The 24,202-nt window shown below is 49.3% G+C and overlaps 9 protein-coding genes across 9 annotated transcripts; 2 read left to right on the forward strand and 7 right to left on the reverse strand.

The window, feature by feature from the left end:
- Positions 1-381: 381 nt before the first annotated feature.
- On the reverse strand, positions 382-1,200 carry J7337_009568 (uncharacterized protein; the record flags this gene model as incomplete). The annotated part of the gene is made up of 1 exon (XM_044827163.1): positions 382-1,200. The coding sequence occupies one exon, from the start codon at positions 1,198-1,200 to the stop codon at positions 382-384; it is 819 nt and encodes a 272-aa protein (XP_044677757.1).
- A 955-nt stretch (positions 1,201-2,155) lies between these two features.
- On the reverse strand, positions 2,156-3,718 carry J7337_009569 (uncharacterized protein; the record flags this gene model as incomplete). Its single annotated transcript, XM_044827164.1, has 2 exons — positions 2,156-2,659; positions 2,978-3,718. The coding sequence occupies 2 exons, from the start codon at positions 3,716-3,718 to the stop codon at positions 2,156-2,158; spliced, it is 1,245 nt and encodes a 414-aa protein (XP_044677758.1).
- Positions 3,719-4,713: 995 nt separating this feature from the next.
- On the reverse strand, positions 4,714-6,189 carry J7337_009570 (uncharacterized protein; the record flags this gene model as incomplete). Its single annotated transcript, XM_044827165.1, has 2 exons — positions 4,714-4,983; positions 5,041-6,189. The coding sequence occupies 2 exons, from the start codon at positions 6,187-6,189 to the stop codon at positions 4,714-4,716; spliced, it is 1,419 nt and encodes a 472-aa protein (XP_044677759.1).
- A 595-nt stretch (positions 6,190-6,784) lies between these two features.
- On the reverse strand, positions 6,785-7,560 carry J7337_009571 (uncharacterized protein; the record flags this gene model as incomplete). Its single annotated transcript, XM_044827166.1, has 2 exons — positions 6,785-6,853; positions 6,904-7,560. 2 exons carry the CDS (start codon positions 7,558-7,560, stop codon positions 6,785-6,787), a joined length of 726 nt encoding a protein of 241 aa, XP_044677760.1.
- A 2,533-nt stretch (positions 7,561-10,093) lies between these two features.
- On the reverse strand, positions 10,094-11,366 carry J7337_009572 (uncharacterized protein; the record flags this gene model as incomplete). Its single annotated transcript, XM_044827167.1, has 4 exons — positions 10,094-10,960; positions 11,028-11,170; positions 11,228-11,250; positions 11,308-11,366. The coding sequence occupies 4 exons, from the start codon at positions 11,364-11,366 to the stop codon at positions 10,094-10,096; spliced, it is 1,092 nt and encodes a 363-aa protein (XP_044677761.1).
- Positions 11,367-12,480: 1,114 nt separating this feature from the next.
- On the forward strand, positions 12,481-13,777 carry J7337_009573 (uncharacterized protein; the record flags this gene model as incomplete). The annotated part of the gene is made up of 2 exons (XM_044827168.1): positions 12,481-13,042; positions 13,089-13,777. 2 exons carry the CDS (start codon positions 12,481-12,483, stop codon positions 13,775-13,777), a joined length of 1,251 nt encoding a protein of 416 aa, XP_044677762.1.
- A 671-nt stretch (positions 13,778-14,448) lies between these two features.
- Positions 14,449-16,063, forward strand: J7337_009574 (uncharacterized protein; the record flags this gene model as incomplete). The annotated part of the gene is given in 3 exon segments (XM_044827169.1): positions 14,449-14,640; positions 14,693-15,297; positions 15,310-16,063. 3 exon segments carry the CDS (start codon positions 14,449-14,451, stop codon positions 16,061-16,063), a joined length of 1,551 nt encoding a protein of 516 aa, XP_044677763.1.
- A 671-nt stretch (positions 16,064-16,734) lies between these two features.
- On the reverse strand, positions 16,735-18,396 carry J7337_009575 (uncharacterized protein; the record flags this gene model as incomplete). Its single annotated transcript, XM_044827170.1, has 2 exons — positions 16,735-18,203; positions 18,255-18,396. 2 exons carry the CDS (start codon positions 18,394-18,396, stop codon positions 16,735-16,737), a joined length of 1,611 nt encoding a protein of 536 aa, XP_044677764.1.
- Positions 18,397-20,842: 2,446 nt separating this feature from the next.
- Positions 20,843-24,075, reverse strand: J7337_009576 (uncharacterized protein; the record flags this gene model as incomplete). Its single annotated transcript, XM_044827171.1, has 2 exons — positions 20,843-23,950; positions 24,028-24,075. 2 exons carry the CDS (start codon positions 24,073-24,075, stop codon positions 20,843-20,845), a joined length of 3,156 nt encoding a protein of 1,051 aa, XP_044677765.1.
- Between the last annotated feature and the right edge of the window lie 127 nt (positions 24,076-24,202).

Genomic DNA, 24,202 nt, shown 5'->3' on the forward strand with positions numbered 1-24,202 from the left:
CGGTTGTGCTTGTTTTGAGGTTGGTTATGAGAGGTCACCCTGATGGTATGGGCGATAGTCGAAGATTTGTTGTTGTCAACTGCTCGCAGCTGTCAAGGCGAAGCGAAGACAAAGTGGTAACAACCCTAGTGCTTTGGCAATCTACAGATCAGAAAAGAAGTGTAAAGAGGGCATGTAGAGGTTGCGTTATGTTTTGGCGAAAAGATGTAAAATGCGCTGAGATGAAAAGGGTTGGTTCGTGGTTGAGAAAAGAGGCAGGAGCGAGCTTGAGTTGGGGCTCCTTCCTCCTTGTGTATATAATTCACCAGTACCTGCCTATTATCCACCATCCAACTACTAAAAGCAAACAAACAAACTCCCTAAGGCACCTATAATTCACTATCACAGCTTCGCATTCAACTTCATCTCCTCCCATCTCTCATTAATGATAAGATTCTGCCAGAACCTCCACGTCGCAACTGCAACTGCCAGAGGAGGACATCCAAGCAATAACCATGACCACCAATCGGGGCTCGCCTTTCTCAGTTCCTTGATAGCCTTATCCAGTTGCTCCTTTAGCTCTTCTCGTGACCCATCGTTCCAAAGCACAATCCCTTTGCCTTCTCCTCGTTCTTCACATCGTCGGGCTTTTTCTCGAACATCTGTCTGGCTACGCACTCTGTTCTCGGCATCTTCTGGGCTAAGGTGAGGATCACGCGCACGCAGACGCTGCATCTGAACTGCTGGGTCGTGGACTGCGACTACAGCTGTGACGCCGCAGAAGCGATCGAGGCCACTCTCGAAAAGGAGTGGGATATCCAGAACCACAGCCCAATGGCCTCTGAAGTAACATCCGACGACGGACTTGAACATCTCCCATCGAACAGCCGGATGAACGATGCGATTGAGAACTGCTCTGTCCTTCTTTCGCTCCTCTGAGTCGCCAAATACTCGTCTCCCTAATGCTGGTCTGTTGAGTGGTCTGCCTTTGCCGTCCGGTCCATCCTCTGGCATCTTCTCTGATGGTTGCACGAGAAGTTCGGGTGTCGTAGGCCCAAAGTGTTTCACAATAGCTTCATACCCACGAGTTCCCGGCTCCACAACCTTGCGCGCTAGAATGTCTGCATCTATGATCGGGAGATTGTAGGGTTGTGATGAGAGCATTGACGACACTGTCGTCTTGCCTGTGGCAATTGAGCCCGTGAGACCGATAAGAAGCATGATGGCGTATCTTGGAAGACTGCGCAGTTCTTGTAGTAATAAAAAACTCAGACTCTAGGAACTTGTCAGAAAGTCCTCTAAGTTCATTCTAAGATCACCAGAGTATCCTCATGGATCATGATTAAGATAGCTCTTCTTACCTGTTGGCGGGTATAGACCCAACAAGGTGAGGCAATAAGCTCGGTTGGTCTTAAAGGGCTTCTCTTTGAGATTCGATAGTGGCTTCTCAGATCTTAAATGAGATGAGCGTATCAATGGATGTAGTTAACAGGAATGATCTGATAAACCTTCCATGAACCGATGATGCAATTACCGAGGATGTACGGATACGAAACAGTCGGACAGTGTAAGTTTACCCCACATGCATCCATGACTTGCATTAGTAACTTGCACCACATTAAAGTAACGACATGTGATGCTATTTTCTTTTCCTTCACGCAGAACAATCACAGCGAGTCCGTTTTATACAATTTCAATTAACCGTAGCAGTGAATATCCTCAGAGGAATGATGCAAAGCAGTTTCCTATCTGCAGTCGGTAGGTAGTGTTTCCTTGCGCAATCTCAAAACGTTCCGTGTCCTTATCCGAGAGACGTCTTATTCATCGATACAATCTCAATCGCATAACTGAGCATGAGCTCTTTATAAGTCGAAAAGTTGGACAAAGGAGGAGAAGCGTTATCATCCCTTTCAAAGTGAGCTTGTGCCGCCATATTACTCCGTACTACTTACATGGAAGGCATGGTGACAGAGTTCAAATCAAATTCTCGGTCGGGGGCGAAGCCAACTGTAAAGTTATTAGTACAACTTCGACTCAATGTGAAGAAAAATCTCACAGCTTGCGCTAAACGATTTTCCAATGAATCATTCTTGTGGGTTTCGTGGTATGTCTACAGGTTATCAGCTCATGGCCCGGGAGATGAGGCAAGGGGAGGTTAACTTACTGGCCGCGTCGTTTAGTTGGGGAGTCGGACGGCGTAAAACCAACCCTCATCGGTCACATACCAGCGGGAGTCACCCATGTGATCAATGGTAAATCGGTTGCGCTGAGTCCAGTTCCCGTCAACTTCACGAACATAGTAAAAACGGGAGGGGTCATCGTCAGCTGGCTTGAAGTCCTGAGGCTCGTACATCTTGTTCGCATGCGCAAACTGGATCTGACGGAGCTGCTCCTCGCCAGCGGTACGACCAACACCAGTGACATCAGGGACATGGTGACCACCGGGGACATTACCTGCAAAGACGGGGACCGTGCCGGGCAAAGCAGCTCCACCAGCAACACCGACCGAGGGAACGCCTGGGACTTGCTGAACCTGCTGCACGAACTGCTGGGGCTGGTGGCCAGCAATGAGGACTGGCTGTTGGCCCATGGTCGGCTGCTGGTAGTAGTAGGGCTGCTGTTGGACAACGTAGCTGCCTTGAACGGTAGGCTGGGGAGCCATACCACCGACGGCGGACTGCTATATAACTTGTCAGTATTTGTTGATAGTTTGTGATGAGATTTTGAGGAACGAGTGAAAGAAAAGGAAAGACCGCCGCCGAGCTGATGAAGTCGCAGAGGTGCACTGAACCACTTGATTCAGGCCGACTCCACGTCGAAGCCGAAACGCAAAGATAAATCAGCAAAGATAACTTGCATAATACGTGTAACCATTCAAATAGAATGTCTTCGGCACCACAACTGTAGTGCAGGCGGCGAGAGTCGTCGTTGGGACAGGAGACAAGAGAGGGGCAGTAGGGGCAACCGGGGCAATATAAGAAAAAGAGGGTGGACAAACTTGAACACCGGCATAGGCCCCGACTGGGACACCAGCAAGGCCATTGTCAAAGCGAGGCACATAAACGTGCTGCATGGGACCAAAGGTAGTGTCAGGAACAGGCGGCTGAAAGTTCATGCCATGAACAGGAGGCGCAGCGTTCTGATAGTCACCCATGTTTGCGGTGTTGACAGCGGGAGGCTGAGGACCGATTCCGATGTAGGTGATTGGAGATGGGGTGAATGGGTTTGGGCCTGCGTTGATGAAGGGAGCAGGATGAGGGTGAGGATGAAGTTGAGGGGGGGGGAATTGTTGCTGCTGAGGGGTAGGCGAGACGAAACCAGTTGGCACTTGTTGCGCGAGGCTCTGAGTCGGGTCGGCACTGATATGCCACTGAGGCTGTGTGTTAGGGCCTAGGCCGAGCGCAGGGAAGCTCGTGGGTTGATTGCTGCCCTTCTCCTCCGGCGCAGAAGCGGTTGCTCTGGTAGCAGCAGTGGTTGTAGTTGTCGTAGCTCGAGCAGTGCTAGGAGCTGTAACACCGTTGATACCAGCACTGAAGCCGCCGCTGGGGGAATTGGCAGTAGTGTAACCCGTGATGCCCTCGTTCAAAACGCCAGATGTAGATGCAGATGCAGATGCAGAATTTGCAGTTGCAGTAGCAGGCTTAATATGAGAGCCAAAGTGCACTTGACGAGTCTCGGGGGTCTTTGGTCGTCGAGGAATTTTGGGAGATTTGAAGGCGCTGGCACCTGCCGAGGCCATGATCGCTTCTTTGGTGTGCAACTCGAACAATTGAGATTGAGAAAGAAATCCACTTTCAGGGCTCGTGAATCAGAAGCCTCAGGATCTCGCGATACCTTCGAAGAAGGAAAAGAACAAAGAAACGAAGAAGAAGAAGAAGCTCTCAGGTGGGAGAGACACTTCGAGAAGATATACCACTCGTGCGTACAGGGCACAAACAGCGCCCAAGGCGGCAATACAGCACAAACACAACACCTAGCGTGCTGAATTTGGTTTGTTTATGTTTTGATATCCTTCAATGGCACGTTTTGTGGTGGCTTTCCCGCTTTCCCCTCCAGTCGGTTGTCACTGGCAGTCCTGACGCAGGCTCGGGCCCAGGTGGCCCGCAAGATTGAAGGTGATTTGATAGGGTAAAGGGCCGCAACCATGGAATTGACGAAATAGGTGAAATTCAAGGAAATATGTATGCTCACCACTCTCTGAAGCTCCCAGTTCTGCCCATCATGGACCCAGACAGACTGCTTAGGGGCTTTGTGCAAATTGTCGTAAGGGTCTTCGCATTTTGTCCATGTCCACGGGAAACAGGGAAGGCACATTATGCTGACGAGATTATAGCAAGCAAAACGATGCGTTTCTAGAGGGTTTAGAAAGTGAATGTGTTGTTTTATGCTCAAGTTGAGTGGGCGGTGGATGAGCAAAGATGGCTGTTGTGATGCCCACTGTGGTGACAGTGCTTCTGCCTTGAGCATTGGATACAAGGTAGCCTAACTCCCGTAAACTTGAGCTCTTTGAGCATAGGTAGGTAGTAATACAAGTTTCTTATTCTCTTGCAATATACATATTTGTTCGCTTGTGTAAACTTGCCAAACTAAACAATGGGTTGGTCTATCATACTGAATGCACATATGCATATAGAATCACACGTCCACTGCGCAATTACATCTTCTCGCTTCATGCGCAAATAATTCATCATCACGATAGCAACTCTTCCTTAAGGGAGCAAGATCCATCCCTTTTCATCCCATGAGTCGTTGTCTAGAAGTGCCAAACTCGTCATCGTTGTTGTTCTTACTTGGAGAATCAAGCCTCCCCATAGTCGCAAGCTTTGCTCTGTCTAGCGCTTGCTTTGTTTTCGCTGCTCGTTGGACTTCTTCCTGGGTGCGGCTGGCGAGAAGTTCATCCACGATGTCAAGCTGAAAAGATGCCAGTCCGGCTTCGCCAAAGAAAACTTCAGCTTGGTTCATAAGATCATCTACTTCAGGCCACCACCGGCGAAGTCGAACTTTCTAGGGCTATTTCACACAATGTTAGCAATGGTCAGTAAAGGCACCCATGATGCTCACTCGAATAAAGACCGGGTGTTTCTTTGCTCGTACAGCTTCGAGTAGTTCTTGGTAGGTTGTTTCGTTCAACTTTGTCCACGTATGAAGACGGTCTGGTAACCGGCCCGCCGGAATACAGAAATTGGAATTGCTTCTCAACTTGAAAACCCATGCGTATCTCTCACTTTCAGGTTTCTCCACGAGTACCAAGTCATGCAGCTGGCGATATAAGCCTCTGGCTTTCTTTCGCTGTGCTTCATCTCCACGTTGCCAAACAATTTCGAGCCTATGTATAAAGACGTTGATAGTATGCTGGCTCTGTTCACTGTCGGGGGGAAACCTGACCTTCATTCGTGAAAGCATTCCCTCCATACTGATATCGCTAGGTAGATTGACACACTGGTAAGTAATCTTACCGTCGACCCCTAAATCGAGGACCTTGACCTGGTAGTATCCTGGTAGCTGTTCTTTGCCAATAGCCAAGCGAGTTTGGGCTATCATAGTGACCAAGTGACTAAGCTGAAAGCTTGCTCGCACATCATCCCATCTTGCTGGCTCCCGGTCCGGATCGTAAGCGTTGGGCTCCCACAGCGTCTGGCATGTATCTTTAACCTCCTCTTCTATTAGGTGCTGCAGTTTCGTTAAAAAGGTCTTGTCTCTCCCGACCTTGGTGCGATATGCAGCCTCCAGTTCAAGGCGTCGTTTCTGGAGGTCCTCTGCGATCTCCCGCTTTTGTGCAGGCAGAGGTGTCGTTATGTCGAATGGTACAAACCACGTTCGGTCGAAGCCATCGAACATGTTCATCCCGCTGTCCGCAACCTTGAAGCCAGCCCATTGTGGGCTCCACAAAGCTGTCAGATTAGTCTGACCGTTGACATGGACGATCTGCGCCCTTGCTCTCCAGTGATCGAGGCGATATCGTATCATGATCTCTTTGAACTCTTTCAGACTCGCATCCGCGATGCCTTGTTTGGGAGTTCGTGGTTTCCGGGGCTGCTTGGGTGCCTTGTTTGATGATGCCGCATTTCTGTCGCCCTGGGGATTGTCAGTAGCACCTAAAGGGTTGCCTGTGAGCGCGGGAGATGGACGATCGTCGCGAGTAAGCTCTTCAACAGCGTCTAGATGGATCTGGAATGCGCCTTGGCCGTTGCCATGATCGTGTGGTTCCATGTTGAGTGTTGTGTGTTGTGGGAAAGGTCAAGCCATCTCAGCTTGTGCGATGCGGATGAAGATGAAGATGGAAAGTTGAGGGTGCGATGGTCATTTGCTGCGAATGTGTGTTCGTGTTAAATAGATGGTGAAGTGGTAGGCGCCTCTTTCTTGTGTATCATCTTAGGCAACCGATCTCGGCCAGTGCTGGCACTGTCAGGAGGTAATGCTTCCATGGACTAAAGCACAGGCTGCCGTGAAAACCCATTGGTTGAATGCATTTAACTTAACTTACAGTACTATTCAAACATTTTAATCATTAATGACCAGACGCCCAGCCCCTATCACAATCGTCTAATGCTCGCTGACCGAACCTCATGTAATGTACACTTGCCCATGGGAGGAGAGATGTCCGTTACAATCCATATGCTACCAAACTCCTAGTCTCGCCCATATCATATACAACGGGGGATCCCTTCTCTTCCCGTACTTCATCCTCCAGCTCGTCTCGCCTCTCTTCGTTCACTTTTCTCGTCGGTGCCGCGCGCCCACTGAGGCGCGATTATAACGAGTCGATCAATTGACGACAACGGTGAATAGGTGTATCATAATGGTATTACAGAGTAAGCTCGTCAGAAACCGCAGGAACGGGCTCTGGGATAGGGAAGAAAGATCGTCGGACAATCTGCGAAGAAGTTAGCAGCTGAACAGGGTATGCCACAGAATAGCACTTACAGCCCAAGCACCAGCGACAGAAGCCACAATACCACCAGAGATGGCCATGGGTCGAAGTCCACGGGTGCTCTTAAAGAGCATACCACTCAGCGCACCAGCGAGGACGGTGTTTCCGGCATCATGCTTTCCGCGGACAGATCCAATCAATGAGTTGATGCAGTTGTAGATAATAGCGACGACACCCAACGAGTTACCGAGGAAAGGTCCTCGTCGAGTAACCGAGTTGAGAACAGCGTTCAATCGCAGCTTAGGAGGCTGACCAGCCGACCTTCGGAGACCCTCCTGCAGACCCCAGGCACCTCCAATTCCCAGACCAGCGAGATATGTGATTCCGGTACCATAACACAAGTCGTCTGTGAAGCCTCGCGAGGGCAGGACTGATTGGCCACCAGGCAACTCGGACAGGGCTGAATCCTCGAGGGAAATATATTCAAGGGTATCTCTGTTGAGGCCGGCGAGGGGATGTAATTGCGAGGGGTCGGCAAAGGCAGAGCTCTGAAGAAAAGACTCGACGCCCTGACCTTCCGTGGGGTCGTAGGCGTAATGCGCGGGTTCTTGTGTTGTGGGTTGTTGGTGCGACTGAGACTGAGACTGCGACTGTTGCTGTTGGTGGGCGGGCTTATTGCCGCTGGTGAAAGCGTTCCAGAGAGAAGACATTATGGGCGATGACGACCGAGTAGGTGGGCGAGGAGAGGGTGGGCGAGATGTAGATTTGGGTGGATTAATCGGCCTTGACAAAAGTCGCACGTCAATGAGAGTCTTGTCCGAATCTCGGGCAAATCTGAAGGCTTCCTCCGGTTTAGATTTTTTTTGGGCTCCACTTCTGCCCGTTCGCCCATCAAAGATTCCTCCAAATTCTGTCCCGTCACGTGCTATCACGGCCTTGGACCCCGAAGGTCATTGACGGGAGACATTGCAGCGAGGTGAAATGTTTGGTGTTTATTGATGAGATATTCTCTAACAGTGCTACTACAGGCATCTGTCTATAAATCTGTGCGCAGTCGCGACGCACTGCAACATGATCTGAAACAATACAACTGTAGACTCGCAAATCTGGTGGATGCAAATTCGGTGCGAGCAAATCGCGACGCTATGCGCAGAGTTTGCATGCAATGACTCTTTAGATATACAGTTTAATCTGTATCATGAAAAATCGTGTGGTGTGTCGAGTTGAACAACAAATTTGCCTGTTCGGAGCTACTGAAAAGTTTGCTGCAAACTTTTGGTTGCCCAGCCACTTTCGAGCATCTCCAGACAACAAATTCTGCAGTCGTGAGAATTCAGCGGAGACCAACGATTATGGTGTTTCTCTCAAGAGAGCACTAAGCCTTCAGCGTGGACACACGAGCGGTCCAGCTTCATATCGAAACCAGCTCGAACAGAGCAGGCCACACGCGCAATCTACGAGCTTACAATATTCAAGATTTAGGAATTCGACGGTATGTCGAGATCACCCCACAGTCAAAGAACCTCTGACGACGTCCATGGCTGATTAGGAAGAGCGATCACGTTGCTATAGGAGGCCGGGAACGGAAAACCAGATATCGACAAATCTGACTCTCAGCAAGCCGCTTTCGCGGAGCCGCCATTAAGTAAAAATTCACATGACGGTGAAGTTCTACCTACTGATGTAGTAGAGAAAAGGGAAAAAAGAATTAAAAGGATGGGAGAAGATTGGCTTTTTATACCACCAACTTTTCTCGAGTGATCACGCTAACACCAACGTGGCCGAAGTATCAGTGCGTGCCACTGCTCCCACTGCAGGGATTTTTGCCCGAGAGGGTTACATAAAATTTCAGAGGGTGGGGCTTCAAACGGACTCTTTTGGCGGGCCGAAAACCTTTTGTTTGGCTGTATCGTGGGCTTCAGAGTTATCTATCAACTCTTTGGTTTAGTATCACCGATATACCCAGTAGACGCCAAACCAAATCCCGGCTTCTCACATGAGATCCCTTTTTCAATGGTCAACGGGGAAGGTCAAGCAATCCACTGTATATCTACAAATGCATAACTAGGTCATATGAAGAATGATGCTGTCGAACAGTAGGACTGAGACTTCACCAGTACAATTAGGTTAACAGCATCTTGCCCTCAGGAAGCAGGGAAACATCTGACCCTAAGCTTATGTACCAGAAATAAGATATGTAAAGATATCCTAAATCTATACTTAACTTATCTAATATTTGTACAACTTAGAAAAGAGGTCCCAGATTTTCTTTCGTCGCCTTGCTAGCATGCAGAGACCCGTTGTGCGCAAGGAACCTGATCACTAAATGTCCTAACACTTTTTACCCTTATCATTCTGAATATACGTGTATGACTATCCGTGACTGAAACCGCAGGAATAAGATTGGTGTTGAGATTATACTTGAAGGTAAGCATCACGGAAACCCAGCTTCACCGACTGAACTCTATGAACCAACGCATGATCAGTATTCGTCTAATCAACAAGCGAGCCTTACGTTATGACAAAAACAGAGAGAAATCAGTGATTTCCTTACCGAGTCAAATTGTAAGGAGAAATATGAGTTGTGTAAGACATTGATGATTCTGAAAACATAGATCTTCATCTAAGTGTACAGGGTAGTTCAGGTCCTCGACGATATTCGTCACCTACTAAAGCATTTCAAAGGAGTAGCAGCTTGCTGGTAACAATACTGATCTGTACGACTTAGGAGCAATAGAATAATAGAATTTGTGTTACTCGAGGACATACTAATGCTATGAGCTTCAGATACCAGTGAGTGGAGGAGCCTCTAAGTTTGACAAGAATAATGCTTTGACTTTTGATTGCTACTCGCCGATATTTCCCTTCACTCTCGATCTCAGTCTAGAGAACAACCTTGATTCTTCTGTTGAGATACTAGCTGCCTTGTAAATACAGAATAGATTTATAGCTTCATGTTATGAACAAACTTAACCCCTGAGAGGTGCGTCGATCTAAATCCGAATAAATATCGTATATTCCCAACTCCATCATGATAGAACCCAATCCTGATGCTAATTTTTATTTTTGATTCCTTTTCCGATTCCTTTTTTTTTTCTCTCATCCAACAGTAAACGCCTGCCATTGCTCGATCCTATATGTGTCCCAACCAGTCAGAGGAGATATGAGAACAAAAAGAGAATAAAAAGCAAAACAAAAAACTGTCATCTCAGGCGCGAGCCCTTCAAAAGATAAAATTTTAAATCATGGGTGATAGACAGAGTCGCCCCTCTGGAGCAGAGGACGCTGGTCCCAGCTATCTTCGTTGAGACTCTCGTCATCATCGTACTCATCTTCCTCAGTGACGTTGTCGTTGATTCGTCGACGAGTAGGCGTAGCAGTGCTCTCTGGCTTGCTGTACGCGAAGTACTGAGCAAACACACCCAAGTCGAGGAAGAGAGTAACGAGACTGCCAGCGAGCCAGCTCAGGTTGACGAGGATGTATTTGCCGTAAATATGACGAGCCTCGCCGGGTCGGCATTCATCGTGCTTGCACTTGGGTTCGTAGGCGAAGATGGACAAGACATAGGTGATGTTTCCGAGGCATGCAAAAAGGAAGAAGAGCATGCTCAGTCCGTCGGTTGTCTTGCGCCTCCAGTTCAGGATAAGCTGAGGAAGACGAGAAGCGATATATGCGACCGTGCAGAGATATCCAAAGATCTGACCCGAAAGACTGAAGTGAAGGCTATCCTCGCCTCCAGCATTGTTGTCGCCATGCTTGTCGCCAGTAGAAGCCTTCTGACCCAAGAACCAGCCAACAACACCAGCTGCGATGACCATCAAGACGATGATGGTGTTCCAGACCACGGTCTGAAGAATAGTAGGGGTCTGAGGAGTGGCATCTTCGGCGATATGAGGAACAGCGGGCGACAGGCCAGACCAGTCTGAGCCGCGGCGCTCCTCATGACGATCGTGAGTGATCAGACCAGTGCGCTCGTTGGGTTCACCAGGGGCCGGGGTGTTCGGCTTCGCAGCAGGGGTCGGGGCATCGCGCCATGTAAAACCACGATAGTAGAAGCACTGGCCCAGAAGGACGATATCGGCGATCGTGTAATAGATAGCGAGAATGATCTATAAAAGTAATTGCTTTAGTTTTCGGTCCTTGAACGGGTTGATTGAGGCTGAGCGTGAAGCGTACCATGGTCGGCAGAACGCCCTGAAGGACGGCACCCAGAATGTTGAAAACATCGCCGAGAAGCCAGACAATGATGAATTGGATCGAGAGGGCATCGGCACTGCTGCGCTGGAAGTTTTGAATGATTTGAGGAGAGAAGACGACAACTATTTGCGATTAGTGTTGTTCCAAGGCTGAGACGGAGACCAGTCATAGCGACATACCCCAGCAGGCAATAGAGATAGAACTTTGGAGAGAAATTAGTATGTGATGCCTTTAAAGAATGACAGAATCAGAGGCGTACCCGCAGATGCCCGAGATCGCCTCAACGTCAAGGTTAAGATTCGCAGTTGGAGGAGTCATGATGGAGGTTGGACCCTGGGCGAAAGGTGGCAGAGTGCAGCGCCGACCCCAGCTCGTAGCGATCGATACCTTTTGAGTGACCAAAATAAATCGAAGCGTGATATTATCGCATTCGTTGAAATTAGGAAAAATCGATTAGTCCGGGAGTAATCGCTGATGGTGATAATCTGGGCGTCGCGAGGCAAAAAATCAAAGGGAGAGACAAAAAGGGTCGTGGCATGAAGAACGAAGAATGAGATTTAACAGACTTTTTTTGGTCAAAGATTGCGAAGCCAGGCACGCATGGTCCCGTGCCCCCCCCCCCCAGAAACCAAGACGTCACTGTATCAGAGACAAGATTAGGAATGGATTGCGGGGGAGATGCGCTAGAATGCCCTGAGCTGAAGCTTGCTTGGGCTTAGGTTGGCTTGGCTTATGCTAGGATACTTCCGGGGTCCGACTTCGGGACAGCGACAAAGTTGAGTTGTAGATCAAGTTCGGATTCGTGAAGGGCCAATGCCAGTTGAACTATGAAAACGCCATGGAAATATAGCCAATCGAAGTGTTTTGATATAGTCAGGTGCTGTTCTGAATGCAAGATTGCGGATCGCAGATGTTGCTTCGTCTATCTGGTAAAGTACAAATGAGATCATGACCAGTCACGAAACACCAGAAAATATGATATCCATAGATCCTGTGAATCTCAAAGAGATCCTCTCACCGAAGACCAATCATGACGAGCCCTGACTCATCAAAACTCCATCCCGCTGGGTCCATGGCCGCATTCGCCGCAATATTGTGCAATTCGCCCGCGACTTTCTCACCGCTAGCCCCAGAATGAACAGGAAACAGAACGGAGACCTCGGACTTGAAGCCGATTAGTAGATACTGCTCACTCGTTGCCTCACGTTGATCATAGAAAGTCTCCTCTTTGTGCCTGATGAAACCAAATCTCAACATCGACACTAGATATCAGTTGTTTCATATTGTTATCATAAATCCAGCAAAAGAAATCTAGGCCCTGAATCTACTGCTAGTATCAGTCACTCACTATTTCTGACCCCCACTATCTCCAACCTCAGATCAAGAGCATTACAAATACAACCCCCAGCACCTTTCAAACAAACAACACTCAATGTCAACTACCACTTCAGGTCCAGGGCTGCCCGAGATCGCAGCTCTTCAAAACGACGACTCAATGTTGACTCGCCGTTTTGGAAAAGAGGTTGTCAACTACTACGCTGGTGGCCGTGTCAACAGATACTCTTTTCTGCGTGCCGATACTGGCTTTCTTCGACAAGCCTTCAACAGCCCTACAGCTAGATATCTGGCAGTCCATGATTTGAACCCTCTGGTTGTTGATAAGAAGACTCCGGCCTATCTGACTTTTAAGGATGTCGAGCCTCTGATCGGACCGGACCATTTCGCTCTCACTGAGGATGAAGCTATCCAGAGCTTCAACTCTGCTGAGACCAGGCCCCTGGTTGTTTTCATTGGCATGCTAGAGGAAGGTAACGAGAAGGATTCAATCCCTTCTTCCGACCATGGGGATATTCAGGGCCACCCCTATTTCGCCATTGACATCACTCCCAAGGGAAACCACGCTGAGAAAGTCACTCAGTTCTTGGAGGAACAGGAGAAGAAAGGACTGTCTTTGGACAAGAACCCTCGAGCAATGAATCAGTCTCCTGAGGCTGGTAAGTTTCCACTGAAGCCGGTTCGACCTTCAGCTAACATTAGCAGCCGCTGTCTACGCCCAAGCTAGATCAATCATTGACTGGAATACACGAACTCCCTTCTGCGCCGGCTGCGGACTGCCCAACCTCTCAGTTCACGCTGGTTACAAGCGCGTCTGCCCTCCCGCCGATAAGAAAGGCGGAACTTCCAGTGAACCCCGAGGTGACTGTCCTACCCGTCACGGTGTCTCAAACATCTGTTTCCCTAGAACGGATCCAACGATGATCGCCGCTGTTGTTTCCGCAGACGGAACAAAGATTCTTCTCGGTCGCCAGAAGCGCTGGCCTCCTTACTGGTACAGCACGCTTGCTGGTTTCCTTGAGCCCGGTGAGTCAATCGAGGAGTCGGTTCGGCGAGAGGTTTGGGAGGAGAGCGGTGTTCGTGTTGGGCGTGTGGTTATTCACTCGAGTCAGCCGTGGCCTTATCCTTCCAGCTTGATGATTGGGGCTATTGCTCAGGCTCTACCTGGTGATGGCGAGAAGATCTCTCTGAACGACAAGGAGTTGGAGGTGGCTAAGTGGTTCTCCATGGACGAAGCCCGCCAGGCTCTTAAGAATGGAACAAGCAGCCTTGGAGAGCCTGCTCCTGAGGGCTACAAGGAGGGAGATTTGCGATTGCCTCCTCCTCAGGCTATTGCCAATCGGTTGATTACTGCTGTTGTTGAAGGATATTTGACTGTGGGCCCTAAGATGTGATGGAGTGTTGATAGACTATATAGCAAGTGTTCGGAAGATGAAGCATAGAAGCGTTGATTATGGTGACAACTAGTGCTGAAATTGAATGATATCTTAACATTTAGTGAGGTATATTCATATGTTCATATGACGTTCCGTGAAAACAATTGCCAGTGTCGACTGTTCAGATCATTTCTGTGGTTTGGTCAAGAGTTTTACCACTGACCGTGAACAATTTGTAGTGTTCTACTTCTGGCTCTGGCTCTGGCTCTAACACAGCGGGCAACTCCGTCCTTAACCTCCATTGCTAGGCTCACCTTTCTCCTACTTTCATACTCCCTCGTCCAACACTTTCCTCCCCTCGCATATCACCACCACAGAAGAAGAGGAAATATAAGAACATCCTTGCTCAAGACTTGCTTTCTATCTTATGAAGATAAGTCTTTGGCATCTTGAGATAGCTGATTACTTCATAATTCTTCCTGCGCGTCCGATTATCCATCCATCTTCTCTAGACTTGGCATCACTTTGCCTTTTCTTTACATCCCTCCATCCCCTATATCGTCCATCCTCTCGGACTATCTCTTCTTACCTCACAATATTTTTGGTCACCTTAGATCATCGTCGGAGATATCTTCTAATCATTTCCCTTCGTATCTTCCTTCATCTGCTCCGCCCTCCACGATCCAGATATGCCTGACGCGGCCCATCGGCCCCTCAGCGCGCGGACAGCGCAGCGAATTCACGAACAAGTGATTCGTGAGGTTTTTCGACTCGCTGGGCGCGATCCCGATCATCACATGGAGTGCTTCGAGGCTTGCCTAAAGACTATCGAGGACACCACAGTCGTCGAGGCAACTGACTATGCTATCTGGGAGAGCCAGGTAAGTCAACATATGTAGTCCTTGCAAGGAACAACGGACTGATGTTTCTTAGGAGCAGATCGCAAGTGCCCTGAAAGAGTTTTCCAATACCAACCGAACCACCAAGAGCGGCAACTTTTACATGCTCCCTGCGACTATCGCCGTGGCTATTGCCGTCGTTCTGAACCTGAAGCACGTCGCCATCAACTCTAATGGCAACACCAAACACATCGTAAGCGCTGTCTCTGAGAGTGCTGTGTGGGCTTACCTTGGTATTGCAATCGATGTATGGCCTCAGACTGGTGAATCTCATTTCTTCGTTAAGAAGTCCGACGAAGACTCAAACTCTCCAACTGTTGGAAAGATCGCCCGTGGAAAGTTTGCTGTCACAACCAATATCCCTGGAGATGCTATCACCCCTCTGATGCTTCTTACTATGGCGAGGTTCAGTGGCTGGATCAAGACAGCACCGGGTGCCCGTTGTCTGAAGAAGGGAACTGTCGACGCGCCGCAAATCATCCACCGCCGACAAGCATTAAGCGAGGGCAAAGAAATCCTAGAGAAACTAGGAAACCGAAAGTTCAAGCAAAACGATCCAGCTCTCATCCGAGAGGTAAAGGCATGGCTCTCGGAGCCCATCATCCGTGTGCTTCCAGAGGAGGCGAAGAACCGACTATGGTACTAGTGCAGCCAAGTCGCGAAATCCTGGTTGCCTATCATCAAGGATGCAGACACGGACCTATCAGTTTACAAGTTCATGGGCAAGACCGGTGCCACTCTTGCATCTCTGGTTTCTGATGAAATCGACTATATCCAACTGGCTCAACAGGTCAACGAACCAGAATCAACCGCCGCTGTAAAGAAGCTGGTTGAACTGTCAGGCAAGGCCCGTGAGATTCAAAAATCTCTGCAGAGCTATGTGCAGGAAGTAAGCCCCAGTCTGATGGAACTTCGAACGACCCTCCTGGAGAAACCCGGTTGTCAGTCGTTCCAGCAAGTTTTTGGACCTCCTTGGAATCAATGTCTACTCTACCAGGAAGCTGACGGTACCAAGAACATTATTGTTGGCGCTCTTCAGCGTCTCTTTGACACTATTGCTTATGTCGTTCCTCGAACACACTCTATGTACGGCGCTTTTCTTGACATGGCCTCCAAGATGGATATCACTGTCATGTCTTCCCTCGACCTTGATCTGGCCCGAGCCAAAGACCGTCATCAGAAGCGGCTCAACATCAACGACGACCTGTCGTATCGCAACGAAATCATGACCAATGTGGCTGAAGCCATTGGCAGATTCGAGCGTGGGTCAGCATCGCAGGAACGACTTCTTCGTACAAAGCTCTGCTCGATCCTCGACGCAGCTGATGCTCTGATTCTGAAGGAGAATCTTCCGCGGGATATCAGCATCGTGGTCTCAACTAACAACAACGACGGACAAGCTTGATGTTTATGTATTAATACATTCTTGCGGTTGAGTTTTCCTTCGGAATTTGTAAGTTCGAGCTTACTGAACTCGATTATCAATTTGCAGAGGCACTGACTTTGGCAAACTTTAGGAATAAATCTACGGAACGCCGACATAGTAACAGAATGGTATGGGGCAGTGTTTAAGACCAGTGCAGTCAGTGTAAAGGCGAGGCGAAATGTGTCGGAACAAGAAGATATGGCAGAGTACCTAGTCATCTTGTTGATAGTGTCGAGCGGGAACAATTTTGACCAAGAGTTGTAGTGCTTATTGCTCCGACCATCTAGAACACAATTGACCTCTGGCTTGGAGAACAAGTCTTGCCTTACCTGTATGATTGAGGAGTAAACTTATGCCAATGCTTTACTTAAAACGACCCATGCAGAAACCTAAGGGCATGTTGAATCACGCCGCAGGCGAGAATATAGATCACTTTAGCTCTTATGTATGTCACTGTAGCTGTGCTCGAATGTTTGAAGAAATTGCATGCGTATTGTATATGTGCAGATAAGGCTCAAGAACGCCAACCGCCTTGCTTTTCTTGCTGGTAAAAACTCAAAATATTACATGATCATATATATGTACATTTCTTTCACTCATCCAGTAGTGTGGGTATCCATAATCATATCAACTTCATCCGTCGTACATGCTTAGAAAAAGCTTCGGAGAACCCTCTTAGGGGCGTCAGCCCAGACGAAGGGCTCCTTGGGCTCCTCCTCCTCAAGCCAGACAGCGCCGCTGGCCAGATCCATCTCAGAAGGACGGACAAACATCTGCCACTTGCGCGTGCAGATCTTGTAGCCGAGGTATAGAAGGGCGACAGAGAAGAAGGCGAGGTAAGAGCTGAAGAAGGCCTCAGCGTTGGGAGAGGCGCCGGAGGCAGGGTAGAGAGCAGTGTAGAAAGAGGCGATGAGGGCGAGGATGTTAAGACCGAGACCAAGGTAAGATCCAGCAACGCCGAAGGGGGTCTTGTATGGAATGAGGCCGAGGTTGACGCCCTGAGCCTTCATACCGGCACGCATGCGGATGTGGGCAAGGCAGATAGAGCCCCAGACGAAGAGGAAGCCAAGACCAGTGAGGGCCAGAAGCCAGCCGAAGATCTCCATACCCTGAGGAGCAGCGCCAATGTAGGCAAGGAGACCAAAGGCGATCTGGAGGATAACACAGTAGAGAGGGCGGCCCTTGGAGTCAATGTACTTGAAGAAGTTAGGAGCCATGTTGCGCTCAGCCATAGCCTGGATGGTTCGCGTAGAACCGAAAGTGCAGGAGTTGGCAACGGAGAGAACGGCAACAGTGATGACGGCGTTCATGATGCTAGGGAGGACCTTAATACCGGCATCCTGGATAGCAAGAACGAAGGGAGAGGCCTTGGTGTTGGCACCGCTGGCGCCCATCAGGCGAGGGTCGTTTGCGGGGAGGATGAGACCGACGATGAACAGGTTAAGAATGTAGAAGATGGCAATTCGCCAGAAGACCTGCTTGCTAGCCATGGGGATAGACTTGCGGGGGTTGGCAGACTCGGCAGCAGCCAGACCGACCATCTCAGTACCACCGAAGGAGAAAGCAGCGACGACGAAGACAGCGCAGAAACCCTTGAAACTGGTGAAAGCACCAGGATCGCGCCAGTACTTGACACCGATGTAGCCCTGGTCGCCAACACCACCGCAGTTGATGACAATACCGAGGATGATGAAACCAACACAGGCGCAGATCTTGATGATGGAGAGAACAAACTCAACCTCACCGTAGCCTCGAACACCGAAGATCTGAATTCCCATGAGGACAACAAGGAAGACAGAGACCCAGACAGCCATGTTGATATCTTCTCTCCAGAATCTGATGGTGATGGAAGCGGCGATAAGTTCGAAAGGCAGGACAGTCAACCAAGCGAGAGCGTATTGCCAACCCATGGCGAAGCCCCATGAAGGATCGACGAAGCGGACGATGTATGTGAAGAAGGCACCGTTGACGGGGTAGAGGACAGCCATCTCAGCCAGGGCCAAGCATGTGCAGAGAAGCATGATACCGATGATGAGATAGCCGATGAGGAGAGCAGCAGGGCCACCCTTCTGGAGGGCACCACCTGAACCGACGAAGAGACCAGCACCGATAGCGCCACCTAGACATGTTAGTTATGAGGTTGAGGAGTAGTGGAGGAGTGAAGCCATACCGATGGCAATCATCTGCATGTGTCGGTTCTTGAGATCTTGCTTGAGACCACCGTTCTTGACCTCGCCAGTCTCGACATCCCGTGTCTCAGAGACATCGAGAACGGCCTCCTTGCCGTAATCGGTGGGAGGAGTAGAAGCCATGGCTACTAGCTGTGGTGTTGGTGGTGGAGGGAGGAGAGAGAAGTGTATGAGAGAGTGAGAGAATGAGGAGTGAGTGTTGAGAGTGATGCTCTTGGTTCTTCTATCCCCGGAATGAGGGAGAGGGCCTCAGTATTTGTACTCATTTTGATCAACGATGTTGCACAATATACCGAGACTATGGAACTGCTCTCCATACCGTTCTAGATTTGGTGGCGCTTGGGTCTGCCAGATGCGAGTTGGAGTTGGAGATGGCAAGGATGGGTCAAAGGGGGGGTAGTCTAACGTTAGTCTTAATGTTAGCGTGTTGGTTCAACTTGGAGATGGTGTGCAGAACGGGCAGTCTAGCCGTTCTTGTTTTGCCCCAAAGAGTTTATCTTTGAGGCTAATTGGTAGGCTCATGAAGCCATTGGCTCTTCAACTCTAAGCTACAGTATCATGGTGGGTACAGGATTTTCATGTCCACCGTAGGAGCTTGGAGCACAGCAACCTAAAGGTCACACTGCAGTAGTGGCCTGCCCCCCCTTATCTCGTTCCCGTCTTGGTTCTACTCGTCTTTCTCTCGGCGAGCGCGAGAGGGCTCCGTAGCCGAGAATCATATCGACCTTGACCGGGCCGGTTCTGCTTGGCTCGTGCTGGTAAAGGACATGACAACGGTTGATACGGCGCTTAACTCGCCTGTCGTTTGACATTAATCTAGATAGCGTATCTGATAAACCGGTCAGCATGGTCAGCAATCAATCAATTTGAGTTGTTTCTCTCCCTCAGGATAAGGTTATTCACCAATACTACACAATACTACCCAAGATGTGTCAGATCCTTGTCATGCTGCAATCCTTTGGAATTAACTCACATTGGGTCGTGTTGCATCGTATGTATGTATCCTTGACGGCGCCCTATTACAAGTCAACCTCTCGGCAGTTTTCCGTTGACTCTCATGGGCAGTTGACTACCATTAACCGCGCTCCTAATGCGGAGTCAATGACCATTTCAACGCCACGTCCGTAACGCTTGTTCAGTGGCCCCGTAAGCACTTTCAGCTTCTTTTGGAAGGTCGACATCATTGCCAATGGCCCTTGTCCCTCTTCGGAAATCCCCTGGTGGTAGTAATCAACTGATGACTGATGTCGTATTACAAGACACATGCTGTCATTGTGAACCAAATGTTCGGGTTCGGCTCAGTGCTGCCCAGACCTTGGGATCTGCAGACAAGACTTGGTTTGGTGTGCTGCAGAACTTGGCGATGCGATGCCAATAGATCGCCAAGCGCCTTGGAGTCTTCAGCAGCATAGAGCAGAGCAAAGCAAAACTTGGAGATGCCTTGGCTTGCTTTGGATTCTCCCCCACATGCTCCAGGGCACCCTCACGCGGTCACGTCTCGTTCAAAGAGGGTGGCAAGCTCGAGCTAGTCCTCAAGCTAGAAGACTTCCAGACTACCCTCCTCCTGTATTTAACATGTCCCTGATTGGCCCTGAATGGCCCGCAGCTACGGTGGTATCAATGGATCTGGAACTGTACCCATGTCCCAACAGCCCTAGGACCAACTAGCAATTTGGAGACTCCTTTCCCCTCTCCCGCTGGCTCTCAGCTGCTGACCGCCAGCCAGGGAAAAACGCTATCTCTTAGCTGGCCTTATCGAATTTTTCACTCTCATCCCATCGGTATCTCCTTGATTGGGCCGGCCATATCAATCGTGGCTTGAAAAATCTCCTCACGCTGTAATTTCCCCTCATGAAAAAAATGTCAATTCAGGATAAGCTAGCATTGAGGCTCAACTTGCTCAAGAGTCTCGTTATGTTATGTCTTCTTGGCTTTCTGGGGAAAATGGATGCGATGCGATGGTGGCCACGAGGCCTCCCCAGATCCAGAGTCATAATCTGGGGATTCTCCAGACTCTCGAGTCTAGACACCCAATATGTTGATTCCATTACGAAATCGTTTCCGCAGCATCTTGATCCTGTTTCTGGGGTAGAGTCGAACGAGGTTTGAGGGTAATCTCAGTCCCCCTGGTTCGCTCGGGGAGATCCATAACACTAACGACTCCAATTATTAGCCTCTCAATTCTAACTTGTTCAAGAAGGTGTTGACACATAAGATGCGGAGAAAATGCTCAATGTTTCCACTGCGGCACCGTCAGCAGAATCTAGACCTCACACTTCTCCACAGCAATGTTTGGCAGGGGTAAGCTTCAGTATCACAGGTTCCCCTCGCGTGGAAATTCCACGTGAAGCCATCACATAACATTTGTTGTCCTCAAATGACAATTGCTGCCTTCCATCATCGTCAGGGAATGGTTTGCCCGGTGGCGCTCCTAGTATCCATGCTAACCCCAGGAAACGAGTCGCACCACTAGCTGAGTTCTTGTGCCGGCTCTGGCCATTTCAATGCCCACAATGGTATCATTGAGAAGTCGATATTGGTTGGTTTGTTCTGTCTATTTCGTAATGCATTACCTCGAGATTGCCATGGGAGTGAACTCCACTCCGTCCATTTTCGGTGTTGGGAGCCATTCAACATTCCCTCTCTCATACCTCGAAAGCCACACAGCGTCCCCGTTGACAGCCTCCAATGCCTCCCGCACGACAACGTTTCGTTCCAAAACTTCCGAGAGTAAGTCAAGAATGTCATCAAACATTTCTTCATCAACCTGGACATGAGATACGAGAGCTGTCAGTAGCTCAACCGTACCCTCCCACACTCTCGCTGGTGACGCAAATTTTCCTAAGCTACCAGAAGATGGTGCGACTATTTGCGTTAAGGGCTTGCCGCTTAGACTACCACCATGTCTCAGGGGTATCAACACTCGGCTATCGTCGCTTTCTTTCCCCCACGTAGTGCCAGCTTCCCCATGGGGTTTGACCCAGCTCGATGGAGCGGAAGCTTGCTGTTTAACCTTTCGGCACCAATCTCGAAGCCATTCAGCCCAGTCAGTCTTGAACCGAGAGCTAAGGAAGTCACCCGCAGCAGCGCAAAGCCCAGCAAGCGCGCAGCATGCCTCTACCACGATATAAGCTTCTGGGTCATGCAGCCTGTCGATCACTACTGGCCAGATCGCGTTAACGAGGGGTAAAAATGCATCTTCATCGGGAGCCAAAGCAGTGGATGCCGTTGTCAGGAGCTCAAGCAAGGATCTTCGCAGTGTTGGTGTCGGGGAGGTGAGGTAATGTTGCGTGAGGTTAGCCACTCTTAGCAGAAGCTGGTATGTTGGTGAGTTTGGTGGTTTTTCTGGTTCTGGTGGAGGATCAGCTGCCTCGTTGCTATCATCCTCTTTCTTTTCTTCCTTCCACGGGATCTTTGGGTGGCATTTCACTTCTTCAGTTTCCATCTCATCGAGTGCTGCCCGTTGCCTTCGCTTTTCCAGGGTATCCAAGAGTTCGGAGAGCCCGGGTTCTTTCTTGTGTACTTTTCGATGGTCTGGTTTTGAACTCGTCTGATGTTCCAGCAACAACATATCAGAGCGAACGCCCTGGTTGACAACCTCCTTGAGAACGACAAACAGATTCTCGACAAATACTGGATATCCGTGAAAGTTGTCTAAAGCCCCGAAGATAGAGTCTATAATATCGTCTAGGTAGGGAACCAGTCGGGGGCCTGCAAGTCGGACCATCATGGTCAAAACGTTGATCGAGGCAGGCGATATGTCCAGGCTGTTCAGCCTCAACGAAACCGAGTTCACCATGTAGTCCACATTTTGGATGATAAGTTCTGAGACGTTGGCATATCCGCATGAGGCTGCTATACTGTTCAACGTGACAATAGCATGCTTTTGAAGACTGGGGTTGTTGGAGCCTAAGAACGTTGCGATGGGAAACAAAACATCAATCAGCTCAGGGCGAAATGACTCTCCGGCTCGCTGTGCTGTGTAGGCAGTTGCTTCTAGGGCTAGAGCCTCTAGCCGCCAGTCGACGGGTTCCGCATCTGTGTGCCGGTCGAGGATCTGCACCGATGCTGTGTAAAGCTCATTGAATATAGTGTCAATATCCTGAGAGGGATCGGTTATTGATGACAAGTTCAAGAACATCTCTGCTTCAGCAGAGGATCTATGGCTCGCCTTGATAAGTTCAAAACAAAGCCAAAAAGTAGCGAGTTGGCTAGCTGAGTTATCAGAGTCCTGGACTTGCTCCAACATAGCACCAGCAAATCTTGCTTGCTGAGACGATGACCCAAGAAAGGCAATGAGTGATGCCATCTCATGACGGATATTCTTTTGCGATTCGGAGGGTAGCAAGACGGGCTGGTATTGAACATCCTTTTGCTCTGCTGATGCTTCCCCACTGTCTATCAGTCGAACGTCCATGTTCTCGTTAGTTTTCGAGGTTCTTGATGCTTGCATTAGAGATATAACACTATCTCGCAGCATAATAGACATAGATTCATCCAGCGTCGATGATTGTATCTGTAGGTCTTTGATGAGCTCAAGGCCCTTCAAGACATTTCGTATTGCATCTCGCTTGAAATCTTCATCCACTGATTGCATCAACCGTGAAAGACTAGACATCCAGTTATATGTCGTCGTTTTGACAATTTCACCGAGTTCAGGATAGATGTTGACAAGATCTTGTAAACTAGTCTGTGTCAAGGACATCTTGTTCTCAGTCTCCCCTAGCATCATGGCTGTCTCGACAAGCATGTTTGCACAGTTGGACAACGTGTTGTGGCATTCATCCAGAATGGTCACGCAAAGCTTGTTGAGGGCATTCCTCACTTCAGCAGATTCGTGAGAACGCAGTTTCATAATCGTTGCGATGGCTTTCTTGACTTGCATGGTACTTGCCTTGAGCCAAGCGGGAGATAGGATTTTGTTATCATCGGCCCCCTCTTGATCAGTTTCGGGTTTTGTCGAGATAGACCGCGTCCGTAGATCAGCCAGTACACTTGTCAGTACCAGGCTCACTGTCTCGAGACATTTGGCGAGAACAGTGCTCTTGTACCGGTTATGTGAAGATGTGACTTTGGCGAGTAGGGAAATGGTGCCAGGCAGGAAACTAGCCAGCGCAGCAGGTTCTTTCACGGTATGGTACACAGCTTGCAGGGCACGCAGTGCTTCCTGTTGAACCTGAGGCGTTGCACCATCTACCACTCCATTCAACATGATAGTTACGCCGTGCCCGAGAGCCGGTATTGACTCTGCCTCCGAGAGCCCTGATGAAGCTGCGGCCGATAAACCAGCTGTGTTGAAGAGCGCTGTCAGCCCACGGAAAGCTTCCAGCACTGTCTCCTCAGCGACGGGGCGTGCTGGGGTTGAGCCAGGTGTTCCATCGATGATGAAAGTCAGAAGGCTCAGAATCTGCCGCACAAGCTCCGCAGAAAGCTTTGTCTTCCAGCCGTGCGCGATGAGAATCGTAAGCGTCTTGATGCAGTTCTCGATCAATGGCATGGGATATTGATCCATCTGGCGAAAGATGTGATGAAGAGGGAAGAAGACATATTCAGATAACTTCTCATCCAGTACTAGCGGGTTTCGGCTGATTTGTTCATTAAGAAGCTCCAAAAGTCGACCTGTCTGCTCACCAAGCTCTCGAGAAGAAGCCGGTCCGTCGGCCTCACGTATCGCCAACTGACTTATCCTTACGCAACATGGTTTAAGCTAATTTGAGTCAGCATTTTCTTTGGGGTTTTAGGGTGATCACTTACTCTTTGGAAGAACTCGGTCCTCTCCTTACTACTGGCTGTTGATTCCATGGTTGATGAAGCAAAGAGCTTCTGCTTGTCTATTCATGCATGTTCTCCACAGGCGAGCCAATAATTTAACGAACACGAACGCGAGTACGTAGGGGCAGTAGGATGCAGCATACAGGTTTGATTGAGC

This window comes from Fusarium musae, chromosome 7 (assembly GCF_019915245.1).
Source record: "Fusarium musae strain F31 chromosome 7, whole genome shotgun sequence".
In the NCBI taxonomy this organism is placed as follows: Eukaryota; Fungi; Ascomycota; class Sordariomycetes; order Hypocreales; family Nectriaceae; genus Fusarium; species Fusarium musae.